Below are 15,843 nucleotides of genomic sequence, written 5' to 3'. Positions count from 1 at the left end.
CAAACCGAAATCATTCATCCCGATGAATTTCTCAATCTCATACTTCGTTGACGACATCTTGTCCACGCTCACCTCAGTAGTTTGCTGTGACAAACACTGCATCACGAACGAATAAAATTATGAGAAATATTAAATTTCTTAAACAAACACAAAAAATCCTTGAATGTTTACAAAAGAGAGAGAAGAGGGAAGAAGAACAAAAATTGGTTAAAACCGTTCTTCTGTTCACTTTTCCAATTAGGACAAAAAGATTACAAGTGAATAACAACAACCAACGCTTAACTCTCTCAATAATCTTGGAAAGCAGCCTATTTATAGACTAGAAGATAACTTAAGCACTAAGCTAATTTAACCAACAAACTAACTTATGCAGCTGCATGTTTAAACAGATTTTGACTACAACATGCATGACTCTATTGAAACATGAAATTATCTTTATTGAGATTAGAGTTCGATCCAAAATACCACAATATAAATATGAATTATATTAATATTTATGAAAAGAATTTGAAAAACATGATTGATCCTACATTATCAACTAAATTCGAAGAAGTAGGCAAGTGAACATGGGTGGAGAGACTTGAGGCGCATACAGGGACTTGAGGCACATACAAGGTGTGTTTTATCTGCTAAAAAAAATGTGATATTTTGTATCAATTTATTTTAGAAATCTCTTTGTCTGTAAAACATATGAAAAAAACCATTTTTAGAAGTTCCAGGTTACTCGGGAACAATATGTTTGAAATCGTGAATAAAAAATTTGGAGATAAAGATTTAGAGTAGGCATCGTTGTTTTTAAGAACGTGCAAAATAGATTATCGCACAAAATCTAAATTTTATCACGATTAAATTGTAAATAAATAGGATTTTATTATATATTTGTCACAGTTAAACGGTAACTAAGTAGATGTTTTATTAGTTTTGCCTCATTTAACACGTGATTAAACTACACAACACGTAGTCTCTAAAAATTTAAGACGATCAAAGAGTAGGAGAAGAATATCATAGACTTTTTTTTTTGAATGAGAGAAGAATGATGCAAGAACTTAAGCATTTTATGAATGTTAGAAGCAAATTTTAGAGCTATAGAACTAGGATTTTTTGAATTATTGTAGATGAAATAATATAAACTCAAAAAGTGTAAGAAAATTTGAAAAACACAATTAATCATGTTGGTGAAATCCACTTGATAGTGAGATCCATTATCTGCTTTGTGTTTATCTCTTTTCAAATGAAACCTTCTTACTTATTTTGGAAAAAAGAGAGGATCTCAACACCATTATTCGGGCCAAAAAAAGAATCTAAAAAGCCATAGCATGAAAATTTCTCTTTTCCTATCTAAATCGAACCCTGCATTTCGCTTGAGAAATAGAGAAGATCCCAACACCAAATCAAATGGTTTGAATTGTTAAACAAGGCTCCACAATTCCTCGCAAATATAAACTACCTGGACAACAGAACTTTCTCATCATTATCGTCTAAGTCTATGTTCTCTTCCCTTGGATAATCTATATCATCAATCTTGCTACTTTCTTTACCATTCAGTTCATTTGATTCTAAAACATGGATTTCACAATAGTCTTCTCTCTCTCTTGTGCAATCTTCCACCTCTAGTTGTTGCATTTCTGAGTCCTCTAATGCGACCATTCTCGCCCGGTCTCTGTCTCTCGGGTACGAGCAGTAAAGGAATGAGTAGATGCAGACACATAGTGTTAAAGGAATTACAAAAACAATACAGAGTGCCTTCGCGAGTGATGCTGCATTTTTCCTGTCTGTTTCGATTTCGACGGAATCAGAGGAACCTTTTGGAACAGGTCTATAACCAAAAACATGTTGAGCCAATAATCCAACAAAAGGAGGAGCAAATGACTGCAATATAGACTCGAAAGATTGATCCAAAGCATATATAGCTGTCCGCGACTTCTCAGGAACTATTTCTGCAAATATTGGACTGTCCGTCCACGCGGTTGTTAGTTTGAATTACTATAGAAAGTTAGAAAAATGCTAAATGTCACACAACATACTTGTTAGTTGCCGGAGCATTCCAGGCCGTAGCGAATCCCATGATGACTAAAACAAGGCCATGCATGAAGGCTGTGGATGGATCATCGGGCAGTGCCAACAGCAAAATTGCTGCTAGAGGAACGGCTGAACCAGCACTTATTTGCGACAACATTATTCTTCCGGTGTTTGGTAATCGTAGGGATAAAAAATCTCCAAACCATCCTCCAAACAGAGCCCCCAATGAAGCAGAAACTATAAATAAGGTCCAAAGAATTGCTGTTGTACCATGTGAGAAGCCTATTAGTTCTAACCAAAGAGTGGCGAATGACAAACCTGACCACGGGAATGATCCGAATACTCCCTGAGCCACAATTATCTGAAACGATGGAATTTTTATAACAGACTTAGCTTCTTTTATTAGATCTTTCATTTCAGTATAAAAGGGCTGTTTTGGAGTTTGATATGATGTAGGTTTGTCGGCGTTGTTTGGAAAGTGTGGATCATTAGCATATATGCGTACTAATATACCAACTATGACACTAATCAATGCAACCAGATGAAAAGCTATTCTCCAACCAGATATGCCTAAGATTGATGTTGAGGCTAGTAGTACTGAGAAGAGACCACCAATAATGCTTCCGAGGTTTCCTGTTAGTTGCAGCCACCCAAAGGCCACGCCACGGTTGCTATCAATTGTAGAGTCTGCAACTAGAGACTGAATTGCCGGAATTACAATGGCGAGTCCGATGCCATTTAAACCTCTTGAAATTGCCACCTAATGATTCTTCCATATTATCGACAGGTAGAGTTAGAAAACACGAATTAGTCATGTTTATGCCAAACTATAACTATAATATTTAGGCGAGATCTAACTACAAATAGATCACACTATCCATGTATTATGTCTATAACCAAAAAACAAAGGTAACTTTGAAAGGAGAGGCAAGAACCTGTAAGAAGGTGGAGGAGATGGCGACGAGGAAAGTGGCAGCAGCCCAAAGAAAAGCACCGAGAGCAATCACATGCGCACGATTGTGGCGCGTGGCAAGGTAAGCAGCGAGAGGGTAACACAGTGATTGAACAAGAGATCGGAAAAGAGTAAGTGAACCTAACGCAGTTGGGTCGGCATTGAGTTCAGCACCAACCTCTTTGTATACTCCTGGCAGCAATGACTCATCAGCTCTCTGCATAATACCAGCCAGATTCACCAGCATCAAAGTCACTGTCTCTGCCTTCATCTTCATCCTTCCTATAGATGTTATCGCTGCTGCATATTGGAGAGTGAACTTCAGATGGCCATGGATGGTCAACTGTAATTGCTTTTGTTACCTCAGTATGTGCGTGCATCCCCTTTGTATATACAAAAGTCCTGCTAACCCATGTGCATTTGTGTTGATATGTGTTATGTTAATATAACTATAATTATATATAAAAAACAAACAAGTTGGTGAATTAGATAATAACAAGTTGATGTTCTAATATAAACCCCATTACAAGTGGTCCAAAGATTTTATTATTTTTATATAATCATCTTCTGTTTTTATTATTTGTGGCTGAAGGAGTCAATCTTTTTACCCAAACTTCTTTTTAGATGTATAATAACTCACATAAAAATCAGTAACAAAAATACTATACAAGTTTTTCCATTCATAATGTATGCATCAAATAACTTGATTTTCAAATGAGCATATGAAGCTTCACCATCCCTTGCAACTGTTTAATACTACCGGGACAGCAAAACTTTCTCATCATCGTCATCCAAGTCAATGCTCTCTTGCCTTGGATAATTTCTTTGATCAGTCTTGCTACTTTCTTTACCATTCAGCACATTTGATTCTAAAACATTAATTTCACGATATTCTTCGCTTCTCGACTCTTCTTCCGCCTCTAACTGGTGCATTTCGGATTCTTCTAATGCAACCATCCGTGCTCGATCCCTGTCCCTCGGGTATGTGCAGTAAAGGAATGAGTAGATGACGCAGCAAATTGCAATAGGAATACCAATTGCAGTATAAAGTGCCTTGGCAAGTGATGCAGCATTTTCCCTATCCGTTTCAATTTCAACAGAGTCCGAGGATCCTTTAGGAATTGGTTTATAACCATAAACATGCTGAGCCAAAATTCCAACAATAGGTGGAGCAAAGGATGCCAGTATAGACTCGAACGATCGATCCAAAGCATATATAGCCGTCCGCGACTTCTCAGGGACTATTTCTGCAAATATTGGACTGCCCACACAGTTAAATTTCAAAGAAAACTGGATGAAATGCAGATATGGCCAATGATGAATCATAGGAATTCCAAAACAAAAGAAAATTAACAAGATCATTTGTCGATACATACTTGTTAGTTGCTGCACTATTCCAGGATATGCATAATCCCATGATGAATAGAGCCAGACCGTGCACGACGGCTGTGGATGGATCATCAGGCAATGCCAACAACAAAATTGCTGCTAGAGGAACGGCCGAACCCGAGCTTATTTGTGATAACATTATTCTTCCGGAATTCGGAAACCTTTGGGATAAAAAATCCCCCATCCATCCTCCAAACAGACCCCCAAATGAAACCGCAACTATAAATAGGGACCAAAGCAATGCTGTTGTCATGTGGGAAAAGCCTATCATTTCTAGCCAAAGAGTGGCAAATGACAAAGCAGACCATGGGAATGATCCAGAGACTCCCTGAGCCACAAGTATTTGAAATGATGGAATTTTTATAACTGATTTCGCTTCTTTTATTAGATCTTCCATTTCACAATAAAAGGACTTTCTTGGAGTTGGATATGATGTAGATATGCCTTCATTCTTAGAAAAATGTGGATCGACGGCAAAGATGCGTACTAATATACCGACTATGATGCTAATCAATGCAACCAGATGAAAAGCTATTCTCCAACCAGGTATCCCTGCTATTGATGTTGAGGCTATAGTTATAGCGAAGAGACCACCAATGATGCTTCCAAGGTTTCCGGTTAGTTGCAGCCACCCGAAAGCCACGCCACGGTTGCTGTCAACAGTGGAGTCAGCAACCAGGGACTGAATTGCTGGAGTAACAATGGCAAGTCCAATCCCATTTAAACCTCTTGAAATCGCTACCTAATAAATCATATAAGTCAACAAGTGGGAGTTAGAAATCTGAGAACATTAAGAAGAACTAATTAAACTATTCAAAACAACCCAGAAGAACTAATTAGCAAAAAAAAAAGGTAAAACAGAAATAGAAGTGGGGACCTGTAAGAAGGTAGATGAAATGGCAACAAGGAATGTTGCGGCGGCCCAAAGAAAAGCACCGAGAGCAATAACATGAGCACGATTGTGACGCGTGGCGAGATAAGCGGCGAGAGGGTAACACAGAGATTGAACAAGGGATCGGAAAAGAGTGAGAGAGCCTAACGCGGTGGGGCCAGCGTTGAGAGCAGCACCGACCTCTTTGTATACTCCTGGCAGCAATGATTCATCGGCTCTCTCCATGATACTCGCTAGATTCACCAGCACCAATGTCAGTGTCTCTGTTTTCATCTTTGTCTATGGATGAAATGAAGAATTGTTATGGGCTGAGTATTGAAGACACTTTAACATAGGAACCGATGAAAACGGTGGAGAAAGATTGAGAGGAAGTGTGTAGTTAATAGAAAATGGGTTGACTATTGTGAGTTTTGTCTGTTTGAGGGAGAGACGGGACCGTGCTTGTTACGGCAACAAACTTGCTTATTTCTAAAAATATCTGAAAACCAAAGTTAAGGAAAAATAACTACTACTCTATTTAGTTAAATACAACTCATTTTTTTTTATACAATATAATTAACTTTCTTAATCACGTAAAACGTAAATATATGTACTTTTAAAGGCTTTGGAAAGGATCAAAGAATTTGTCTTGGGCGGTTAAACAAAATTAATTTTTTTTTAAGAGATTAATTATTATATACTGTCAGTATAAAAAGTTGTATACTCTCGATTCATCAACATCATCCGTTTGTATTACTTTATAGATTTTTAAAATAAAATCAAACTTCTTTTAATATCCGACGTCTATGATTAACTGACGGTGTAAAATCTTTTTACACTGTCACTATATTTCAATTAAACTCTATTTTAAATTGTTAACAATCAATTAATTTAATGCACACTAAAATTAAGTTTACTAGTTGGACACGAAAATCATAGGCAAGAATTTCATAGGTCTTGAGGAGAAACAATTAAAAAGTTAAGTGAGAATCAGGTGGGCGTCACCTTGATTCGTCTGTCTGGTTGACTTGGATCATTGAAGATTGTTATCAAATCAAAAGAGAGATTGAGCGACTCATCTAAGAAGAACACCTGAAAAGTGTGCCAGGGGAGGTTCTCACCAGTCTGGAGGTAGGTTCCAAGCTCGGAGGAAAAATCCATATGAAAGCCACGCATCCAAAAACAAGCTAAGGAGCGAGAAAGGAGAGAGGAATACAGACAAGTTCGTGACACCCTCAATACCATAGCCGGAGGGTTTGTTGGAGGTGGAGAGTACAACTCTTCTTGTAAAAGATACACCAGACAAGTTATGATAGTGAAAAATTCATCTGCCAACCCTAAATCAGATTTAGGAAAGGATCTAAAGCCTGAGATCACTTTCTCGAACAAATGCGTTGTCAGGATCCATCCTCACGAAAATGACCTCATGGTCATAACCGTGCAATGTGATGATTGGAAGATCAAGCGAGCACTGATTGATCTAGAAAGTTAAATAAATGACCTATACTAGAACGCATTCAAAAGGCTCAAGTTAGATCTGGACGACCTTCTAACATTCCAAGGTTCGTTAGTAAGTTTTGTTGGCGAGTATGTATAGGTGAAGGGCTAAATCACTCTCAAGACATAATTTGGACTGAAGGTGAACACGTAGGTTATCAAGGTCAAGTATCTCATAGTAGATGCCCCATCTTCATACAACGTAATCATCAGACAACCTGGCTTTAACCACTTAAGGGCCGCCTTGTCAACCTTGTATCTAAGAATGAAATGTGCGCTACTTAACATGCGAGTTGGAAAAGTTCAAGGTAATTAAAAGACCGCCCAAAAATGTTACAAATATAGTTTGAGGGTCATAAGGGTAGCGATGTCTGTAGCGTCGCGCCACAACCATATGTACATGGCTGAACTTTATTTGGATTTGAATCCTAAACTAGAGCCCGAGAAAGAAAACTTAACTCCCACAAAAGATCTACAGGAGGTCTATATTGGACCCTGAGAGTTCCACACCACCAAGTTGGGAACCTCTGTGACAGAAGCCGGTGAGGAGGAGTTAGTCCCAATACTCAAGAAAAATATTAATTGATTCGCATAGACCCATGCTGAGATGCCAAGATTATACGCCAGAATGGCCTGCTAGTGCCTCGTCGTTAATTCAATAATGAAACTAGTAATGCATAGGAAGCACAAAGTTGGCGAGGAAAAGCGGGTAGCCATCAACGAAGAAGTCGAGAAGTTAAAAGAGGCGGGTTTCATAATTGAAATCAAATACGCGGTCTGGGTACCGAATATGGTTATAGTTCATAAGTCATCAAATAAGTGGCGAATGTGTGTATACTTTACCAATCTGAAAATGGTGTTCCCTAAAAATCCTTACCCACTACCCAACATTTACAGGTTGATTGATAGGTTTTTAGGTTATAAGACTATGAGCTTCAGGGATGCTTACTCCAACTATAACTACATAAAAATGGATCCCTTATAAATTGTTCAAAATAAACCAATCAATCATCATCTCAGATAATTATTGAAAATAGAAAAATCTAGTACTCATACATAGGTCTTCAGCAGAATGATATCTTTTATGTACTACTTTGATAAAACCTTATGCTTGCGGCCTATCAGGTTTTTGACGTTGTTGTCGGGGAGGTTTTTGATATGAAGTCTTTCTAATTTCACCAATTAGACTAAGATACCTTTTATTGCTTTTATTTGCTTTTTTGTTGTAATTTTTCGTTATCGAATGAATGCGAAGAACCTGAAGCCTTAGGAACCTTGATGAACCGATTAATGAAATCAAATGTTATTTTCACGAAAGACGTAAACAACAATAACTAGTGATGGCCGAACTCAATCACACTCTTAATGACTACACAATCCCCATGAATGAGGAACTTCATTCAAGAATTGTACGTCTAAACATGGAAGCAAACAATTTCAAGTTGAAACCTTCTTTGTTGTCCATGGTACAGTAGAACCATTTTTCTGGTTCACTGATAGATGATTTAAAATTAGATATGTATATTTTTGTCGAATTCTACGACACTATAAAAATGAACGAAGTAGGCTAAGAAGTGATATGGATGAGACTTTTCCCATTTTCCCTAAGGGACATAGCCAGCACATGGCAACAATCCATACCCTTAAATTCCATTACGACATGGAATGAGCTGAAAAATCATCTTCCCAAATCATTATTCTCCTCCAAGCAAAATTGCTCAACTTAAAAACCAGATAACTAGTTTTAAGTAGAGTGGCATGGAATCAATTTACGAAGCTTGCGGACAGTTTAAGAAGATGCATATGGTTTACCCCTATCACGGACTTGAGAAAAGGTTGATATTATATATGTTCTATAATGGTCTTCTCTGTTCTATGAGAATGACAATCGACGCAACTGTAGGCGAGGAATTAATGAATAAGGATATCAAAGAAGTATATGCACTCATAGAAAACATGGCGCATAACCATTATCAACGGGGAGGCGAACATGTCCATATTGAGGAAACATTGAAAAAGGGAGGCATATATGATGTGAGTGCTATAGACCATATAAGTGCTAAAGCTAAAGCTTTATTTCAAAAAATAAATAATTTAAGTGTTATAGTTGTAGCCTCTACTGCCCCAACCTATGAGATTTACGGAGTAGTTGGTCACATTGATAGTGCATGTTGGAATAAAATTGGTTTGTAGCATATCCCTTAGGTTTTGATGATAACAAAGTATTTTAAGAACAATTGGATATACTAATATTTGTTCAAGTGTGCAGGACCATAGACTAAAATTTCAGGAATAATTTAAGTATTGGTTCTATTAGTGAACATCTAAAGAGAAGCTTAAAGATTAGAATCTGAAGGATCAGAAGTTGAAGACCAGACTAAAAAGAGGTCAACGTCTGAAGACCAGACTCAGGAGAAGTCAACCTCTGAAGACCAGACTTTGAAGAAGTTTGCTTCTGAAGGTCAGAATCTGAAGTCAGTCATAGCGCAAAGATCAAGGTGACTCTGATAGGTCACTGTCAGACTCTGAGGCTATTTTGTCTTCTTTTGATCACGTGAATACCTAAGCTATTTTCATATAGAGAGTTGGGATGTAACTGATAATTCCTTTTGAAGAAAAGGAAATTCAAATGACCTTTCAACGTCCTTAACCATTTCAAGAAACATCTAAACATATCTGAATCAAGTTTCTCAAAGACTCTCTTGTGAAAACTCCCCGACGACTACTTTCCTTCTCCACATAAGGAGCTGAAGACTTGAAGAACAACAAGGAACCATTATCATTCAAAGAGCAGTTACTCCGTCAAAACATAAGCAAGTGTTTAAGTTAGGATTTCTTATCCTTGTATATCTTAGAAATCCTTAAGTCTTAAAGAGTTTTCTTGTATTGTATTATTTCTACACCTCTGATTGTATATCAAGTGTATTACCCCAAATAATGTTTTACTTGTTAGGTATATTGCTAGAAGTCTCTTACTTAGTGTTTGAGCATTAAAGATCTCTTGCTTGTGTGCCTAAGCATTGGAAGTCTCTTGTTTGTGTGCTTGAGCATTGGAAGTCTCTTGCTTGTGTGCTTGAGCATCTGAAGTCTCTTTCTTGTGTACTTGATAATTCAAAGTCTCTTACTTTGTATTTGAGTATTGGAAGTCTCTTACTTGTGTGCTTGAGCAAATTGTAATCTTGTGTTATTATAGTGAAATCCCTTGGAAGTTAAAGGGGATTTGACTACTCCCGATTTGTGAGAGGAACCAGGATAAATTTGTGTGTCTAATTTTTTATTTCATTCTTTATCCGTTGCTAATCACTCACCTCTAATTTAGACTCTAAACTTTGTGTTTAGAATCTGACTAGAGTGTTAAAAAGAAAGAAAAAGTCTAACACAATTCAACCCCCTTATTGTGTTTTTCTCACCTTTAGTTGGCATCAGAGCACGGTCTCTGCTAACCACTTAACTGTGGTACAAAAAAGATCTCGAGAGAAAAACATATTGAATCATGTCTAAAATATATGGTGTTGGTAGTGGTACTCCTAACCCACATGCTACTATTAATCATGGTTATAACACTTATGAAAAGAATAACTATACATCTAGACCTCCAACTTTAAGTGGAGACTCTATAGAGTTTAAATTATGGAAGAAAAATATGTACACTCATATCATAGGTCTTGATGATGAGTTGTGGGACATTCTTGAGGGTGGCATTGATATTCCAGTTAATGAAGTTGGAATGCTAACTGATAGAAAAACTCTCACATCTGCTCAAAAAAAGATTTATACGAAACATCATAGAGTTAGAGGCATTTTGGTAGATGTTCCACCTCACTCTGAGTACATCAAGATTATTGGCAAATCTACTTCCAAAACCATTTTTGAATCCCTATGTTCTACATATGAAGGAAATCAACAATTAAAGGAAGCAAAGGCCAATCTCTTGGTTCACCAAGATACAGACCAACGGTGACAGCTATCCAGGAAGCCAAAGACTTAAACACAATAAGTCTTGAAAGCCTTATAAGTAACCTCCGGAGCCATAAGATGGAGCTCAATGGATATGAATATGCCAAGAAGTCAAAGTATTTTGCTTTGAAATATGTTGCTAAATCTGCTAAGGCTCCTCAAGTCTAGGAGTCTGAAGAAGGTTCTGAAGAAGATTCAGATGATGAGGAGATGTCCTTTATTATAAAAAGGTTTTAATATATAGAAAAGAAGAACAAAATATTCTCAGGAAGAAGTTGTGGCTTCAGAGGATGAAGCTCAAGAGACAAGAAAGATGATCAAAAGGAATGTTTCAACTGCAAGAAGTCTGGTCACTTTATTGTTGATTGTCCAGAGTTGCAAAGGGAAAAGTCAAAGAAAGGAAGCTATCAAAAGTACAACTTTAGAAACAAGTTCAAGAAGAGTGTCATGGCAACATGTGATGAACTTGACAAAGAAGATGAATAAAAAAAGATGAGGAAGAAGTCAATCTAGCTTTGATGGCTCTTACATCTTCAGCACATAATTTGACTCAGATTTTGGTTTAGATTCTTAAGAAGAGGATGACGTATTCTCTAAACTATCTCGTTCTGATTTGATTACTTTTATTCAAGACCTTATGGGTCGGTGTCAAGAAAAAGCCAGACATATGAAAATATTGAAAAAGAAGTATGATCTATTGAAAGATGAATTAAAATCTTCTCAAAACAAAAATGAAGCTTTAGAAAGAGATCATATTGCTATAGTAAAAGAAATGTCTGGTAAACCCTTTGATGAGTATGAAATGGATCTTCAGGAGTTTATCATAACTGGTTTTAATAGAAAAAAACTTGCATCCATGATTTATGGTGTAAGTAGAAGCAAAGGAGAAGGTATTGATTATTCTCAAAAACCTTTTAATCCAAGGTCTGAAACCTTGATTAAACCAACGTAACCTTTTTATTCAAGCTCTGCTCATAAAGGGTTAGATTCATATTTTATACATATTGCTGACAAAGCAAAGGTTCTGAATCAGTCAAAACCTAACACTGTTGAGTCAAAGGTTCTGAAGAAACCGAAACCTAAGACTCTAAAGTCCAAGATTAGGAAGAAACCATAATCTAAGATATCAGGATGTAAGGTTTCCTTAAAGTCTCATAACCAAATGCCAAAATACATTTCAAGACATCAAACTTTTAAATCAAAAGTCTTGAATGATCCTAAACCTTACTATATGAGAGCTAAGGTACAAAGTAAGAGGAAACCTATCAGAACTAACCCTAAAGGTTCCATAATGGGTACCTAAATTTGAAATTGTTTTTGCAACAGATATGCTTCAACGAAGAAGAAAAGCAGTGGTCATGGTACCTAGACAACGGTTGCTCACGACATATGACAGGAGAAAAGAATATGTTCCAAACCCTAACTCTAAAAGAGGGAGGAATCGTGGGATTTGGAGGAAACCATAAAGGAAAGACCACTAGTACAATTACTATTGCCAATTCATTTATCTCTATTAGTAATGTTAGGTTAGTGGATGGACTAAAACATATCCTACCGAGCATTAGTTAATTTTATGACAGTGGTTATGAAGTCATGTTTAATAAGAACAACGGTATAGTCATGAATGAGTCTGACAAGTCCATAATGTTCAAAGGTAAGATAAAAGGAAATGTTTATAAAATTATTTTCTCTAAATTAGAAGGTACTTTTCCTTCTATCGATGAGTGATGAAAATGACTCTGACACAAAAGGTTAGACCATGCTAACTGGAGATTAATCTCTAAATAATTGGTGTGGGCAAATTCTAGTTAATCTTATGCAAATTCCTTCAAATATGCACGGCAATTTGAAGGCCAAGTTGCATGACATCAAATATGGGAAATTCTATAATTTTGCCTTAAAGCTTGGTGCTCATGTGTCATGCTCTTCCTCTGCTTACAACATGGGTGCTCATCAATTCAATGAAGAAAGATAGGAAAGTTTGGAAGCCAACTAATGATGGTCAATTTTTTGCCAAAACTATTTATACTCATTTGTTCTGCTCTCATCATGCCACTGCATGAGGTAAGACTATTTGGAATTCATCAATCCCACCATTAAAGTCAATCTTGTTTTGGAGATTAGTTTATAGAAAACTATCAACAAATGATCATTTATGTTTGAGGGGTCAGCAATTGCCCTCCTATTGCAACTTGTGTTTAGGTAATGAGAAGACATTACATCATTTATTTTCTAGTTGCAGGCATGCCAAAACATTTGGCATTGTTTGGCGAGCAAGTTGAACAAAGGTCCAATAAGTTGCTTGGAGGACTGTTGGAAAGTCATGGACAGTAAGGGCTCAATAGAATGCAAATTTGTTATAATTGTTGCAGTGATAAACACCATATACTGCATTTAGAATGCTAGAAATCTAGCCCGATTTCAAGATACTTTCAAGCATTGGATATCTTCTTGGGTTTCCATTATTTCTCAGACTTCTTTGTTCGGCAATCTCACTACCAAGTGCGCCAACTCTTTTATCCAAGGCTTCATGGTGCTCAAAAACTTCATGGTCAAAACTTGCTCTCCTAGAGCACAAAATTTGAAAGGAGTGTTGTAGCCCTCCTTTAGACTGGATCAAGGCCAATATAGATAGGGCTTCGGGGGGCACACCACTTTTGGCAGCATGTGGAGGAATTTTTAGGAATCATAATGAGGAGTATTTGAATAACTTTTCTTGTAATCTTGATTAAGAGAATGCGTTTTTTTTGCTGATTTTATAAGAGCAATCTTGGCTATGGAGCATGTTATTAATCTACATTGGAGTAGATTGTGGTAAGAGACAGATTTTAAGCTAGTTGTGCTTGCTTTCAGTAAACCATCTTCGGTGCCTTGGAAGTTAAGGAACATATGAGACAACTGTATTCAAGCGTCGCAACAAATTTATTTTTTAACAAGTCATATTTACATGGAAGAGAATCATTGTTTAAAAAAACTAACTAATTTAAATTTAGTAATTATTACCTATAGATAATCGAATAGTATACATATCAATTGTAGCTATATACTTCGATTAAAAAAAATTAGATCAAATTTATTAAATTTGAGGTTTTCACTTTAATCCCCCTCATTTTTATAACCACTTTACTTTTCTATCATGGACTTAAACCCTCTTTTAATTAAAAAAAAAATTCCATTATCCAAACATAAAAAAAAAAATTAGGGATACGATAATTATGGTATATCTATGTTTTGGTAATCTTGGTGAAAAAGAAAAAGAAAATTTGAAAACTTGTATGAGCAGCATAATAATAAGTCATGGGTTTTACTTTCTCCAATTCAAACTCACACACCAAAAACCCTTTCAACCGTTAACATAAAATTTAGAGTATTTATTAAATTACCAATAGCCATGACTGTATCAAGATTTTTACTCTTTTCTTCCAAACACCGTTCCTCCCGTGAAGCTCTCGCTCTTCTTCTTCCTAGGTCACTCTCTAAACCCAATTATTCACTCTTTCGGGTGACTCAGGAGTAGTTATTGTTAATTTTGTTGTTGTTTATAGGTGCGTTCCCTCCAACACAATTCAATCTGTTAGATATACAAATTCTTCAAAACATGATAAACCAAGACATGATCTTCACCCTGTATTTCCTTCACAATCTGAGGGTTCTCGCTCGTGGGGAGCTTATACTGCTGTATGTTCCCGTTTTTCCCCTTAATTTTTGTTTGTTCTTTCAATTTTATCATTACTATGCAGCGTTTGTATGATTAATGATTGTTAATCTTGTTTCAAGTGGATTGGAATTCAACGTAACATTGATCTCTTGATGTTTTTTCTGTAGTCAGCTGTTGCTCTAGGATTTGCCGGGATTGCAGCTTTTTTTCATTATAATGATGAAAGGAGAGCTGTTCCAAAAGGTATTTTCAATTTGTCAAACCCTAGATAGTAAGAAGTTCTAATATTTGGTGACAAGTGTGTGTTTTGATTTGTCATAAGCCCGTTTAAGTTGCGACATCCTTGTGCTCGCAGCTCGATCTTCTGCATCATAAGTAATATTTGTTTTTGTTAAGTGTAATTGCATTTTAAGTAGTTTTTATTCTGTTGTAATAGTTGCTTTGTTTGTTGGATCAGGTTATCCGGGGGATAGCCACGATAGAAATGTGGTCGGTGGACCTATAGTTGGCGGTCCCTTTACACTGGTTAATAAAGAAAAACAAACTGTTACGGAACATGATTTTCTTGGTAATTGGATCCTCCTCTACTTTGGTTATACCTCGTCTCCTGATATCGGGCCAGAGCAAGTTCACCTTATGGCAAAAGCAATTGATATCTTAGGTTTGGCACTTGTATCTCTGCTTAGTTTATTATAAATTTGTTTTCTGATAAACCTTAACAGTATGCGTTTGTTATGATCAAGAATCAAAACAGAATCTTCAAATTCTACCTGTATTTGTTACCATCGATCCTCAACGCGATACTCCCTCACAACTCCGTGCATACCTTGAAGGTTAGATTGTCTCATTGACCAAAATTATGCGATTTGTAACTTTTGGATGTCCTTTTAACTTTTGTTGTCTCTCTTTCCCTTTAATGTACGTGTACTACAGAGTTCAACTCAAGAATCGTAGGATTAACTGGAACAGTTGTAGCTATTAGGAAGATGACACAAGAATATCGTGTGTATTTTAAAAAGGTAGAAGAGGATGGTGCTGATTATCTCGTCGACAGTTCCCACAACATGTAAGGCATTATTCTGCCCTCATGCATTTCCTTCTCATGTTCTTTTGTATGGTTACACTTAACATATATATAAGCGGTGTTAAAACAATCAGGTATTTGTTGAACCCTAACATGGAGGTTGTGAGATGCTTTGGGGTCGAGTATAACGCTGAGCAGTTGACAGATGCGATAGGGAAAGAGCTGAACAAAACACCCTTGTGATGATACTTTAGAGTAGAAATTTTATGCTTTACTTTACTTCTGTCTCTAAGAGCCAATGTTTTTCTGCTGTTGCATAACAAGAATCTTATTTTCCATTTCTAAAGGCTGTGATTTTTATATTGAGGGATGTCAATTCTTTCAAGAAATTACTACAAGTATTTACATTGATACTTGATACTAAACAATGTGGAAGAATGCTTAAAAAGAGTTTTGATAGATTGAATCTGTTCCAT

General features: G+C 36.5%; 3 protein-coding genes across 4 annotated transcripts; 1 reads left to right on the top strand and 2 right to left on the bottom strand.

The window, feature by feature from the left end:
* Positions 1 to 1,224: 1,224 nt before the first annotated feature.
* LOC127107588 (uncharacterized) lies at positions 1,225 to 3,362 on the bottom strand. Its single transcript, XM_051044880.1, has 3 exons — positions 2,955 to 3,362; positions 2,025 to 2,779; positions 1,225 to 1,951 (listed from the first exon to the last, which is right to left on the bottom strand). The coding sequence occupies exons 1-3, from the start codon at positions 3,246 to 3,248 to the stop codon at positions 1,444 to 1,446; spliced, it is 1,557 nt and encodes a 518-aa protein (XP_050900837.1). The 5' UTR covers positions 3,249 to 3,362; the 3' UTR covers positions 1,225 to 1,443.
* A 210-nt stretch (positions 3,363 to 3,572) lies between these two features.
* LOC127107589 (uncharacterized) lies at positions 3,573 to 5,728 on the bottom strand. 2 transcript variants are annotated; one of them, XM_051044881.1, is made up of 3 exons: positions 5,238 to 5,728; positions 4,348 to 5,102; positions 3,573 to 4,232 (listed from the first exon to the last, which is right to left on the bottom strand). In XM_051044881.1, the coding sequence occupies exons 1-3, from the start codon at positions 5,523 to 5,525 to the stop codon at positions 3,728 to 3,730; spliced, it is 1,548 nt and encodes a 515-aa protein (XP_050900838.1). In that variant the 5' UTR covers positions 5,526 to 5,728; the 3' UTR covers positions 3,573 to 3,727. The 2 variants fall into 2 exon arrangements, with proteins under 2 accessions (XP_050900838.1, XP_050900839.1); XM_051044882.1 differs by having other exon boundaries at positions 4,054 to 4,218.
* An 8,233-nt stretch (positions 5,729 to 13,961) lies between these two features.
* Positions 13,962 to 15,733, top strand: LOC127105883 (protein SCO1 homolog 2, mitochondrial). The gene is made up of 7 exons (XM_051043093.1): positions 13,962 to 14,153; positions 14,231 to 14,363; positions 14,511 to 14,586; positions 14,801 to 15,004; positions 15,087 to 15,176; positions 15,277 to 15,409; positions 15,502 to 15,733. Exons 1-7 carry the CDS (start codon positions 14,077 to 14,079, stop codon positions 15,608 to 15,610), a joined length of 822 nt encoding a protein of 273 aa, XP_050899050.1. The 5' UTR covers positions 13,962 to 14,076; the 3' UTR covers positions 15,611 to 15,733.
* The last annotated feature ends 110 nt before the right edge of the window (positions 15,734 to 15,843 follow it).

Source organism: Lathyrus oleraceus, chromosome 7, assembly GCF_024323335.1.
Source record: "Lathyrus oleraceus cultivar Zhongwan6 chromosome 7, CAAS_Psat_ZW6_1.0, whole genome shotgun sequence".
Taxonomy (NCBI): domain Eukaryota; kingdom Viridiplantae; phylum Streptophyta; class Magnoliopsida; order Fabales; family Fabaceae; genus Lathyrus; species Lathyrus oleraceus.
Note: the sequence above shows the minus strand (reverse complement) of the source record. Positions and strands in the feature narration are given on the sequence as shown.

Bases quoted from the DNA above. Each gene is read 5' to 3' on its own strand.
- LOC127107588 (XM_051044880.1), bottom strand. From the start codon at position 3,248: ATGAAGATGAAGGCAGAGACAGTGACTTTGATGCTGGTGAATCTGGCT. The intron at 2,780-2,954 runs GTTCTTGCCTCT...AAGAATCATTAG, and splicing joins TCTCCTCCACCTTCTTACAG to GTGGCAATTTCAAGAGGTTT. The intron at 1,952-2,024 runs GTATGTTGTGTG...GTGGACGGACAG, and splicing joins AATGCTCCGGCAACTAACAA to TCCAATATTTGCAGAAATAG.
- LOC127107589 (XM_051044881.1), bottom strand. From the start codon at position 5,525: ATGAAAACAGAGACACTGACATTGGTGCTGGTGAATCTAGCGAGTATC. The intron at 5,103-5,237 runs GTCCCCACTTCT...ATGATTTATTAG, and splicing joins TTTCATCTACCTTCTTACAG to GTAGCGATTTCAAGAGGTTT. The intron at 4,233-4,347 runs GTATGTATCGAC...CTGTGTGGGCAG, and splicing joins AATAGTGCAGCAACTAACAA to TCCAATATTTGCAGAAATAG.
- LOC127105883 (XM_051043093.1), top strand. From the start codon at position 14,077: ATGACTGTATCAAGATTTTTACTCTTTTCTTCCAAACACCGTTCCTCC. The intron at 14,154-14,230 runs GTCACTCTCTAA...TGTTGTTTATAG, and splicing joins CTCGCTCTTCTTCTTCCTAG to GTGCGTTCCCTCCAACACAA. The intron at 15,005-15,086 runs GTTTGGCACTTG...GTTATGATCAAG, and splicing joins AAAAGCAATTGATATCTTAG to AATCAAAACAGAATCTTCAA.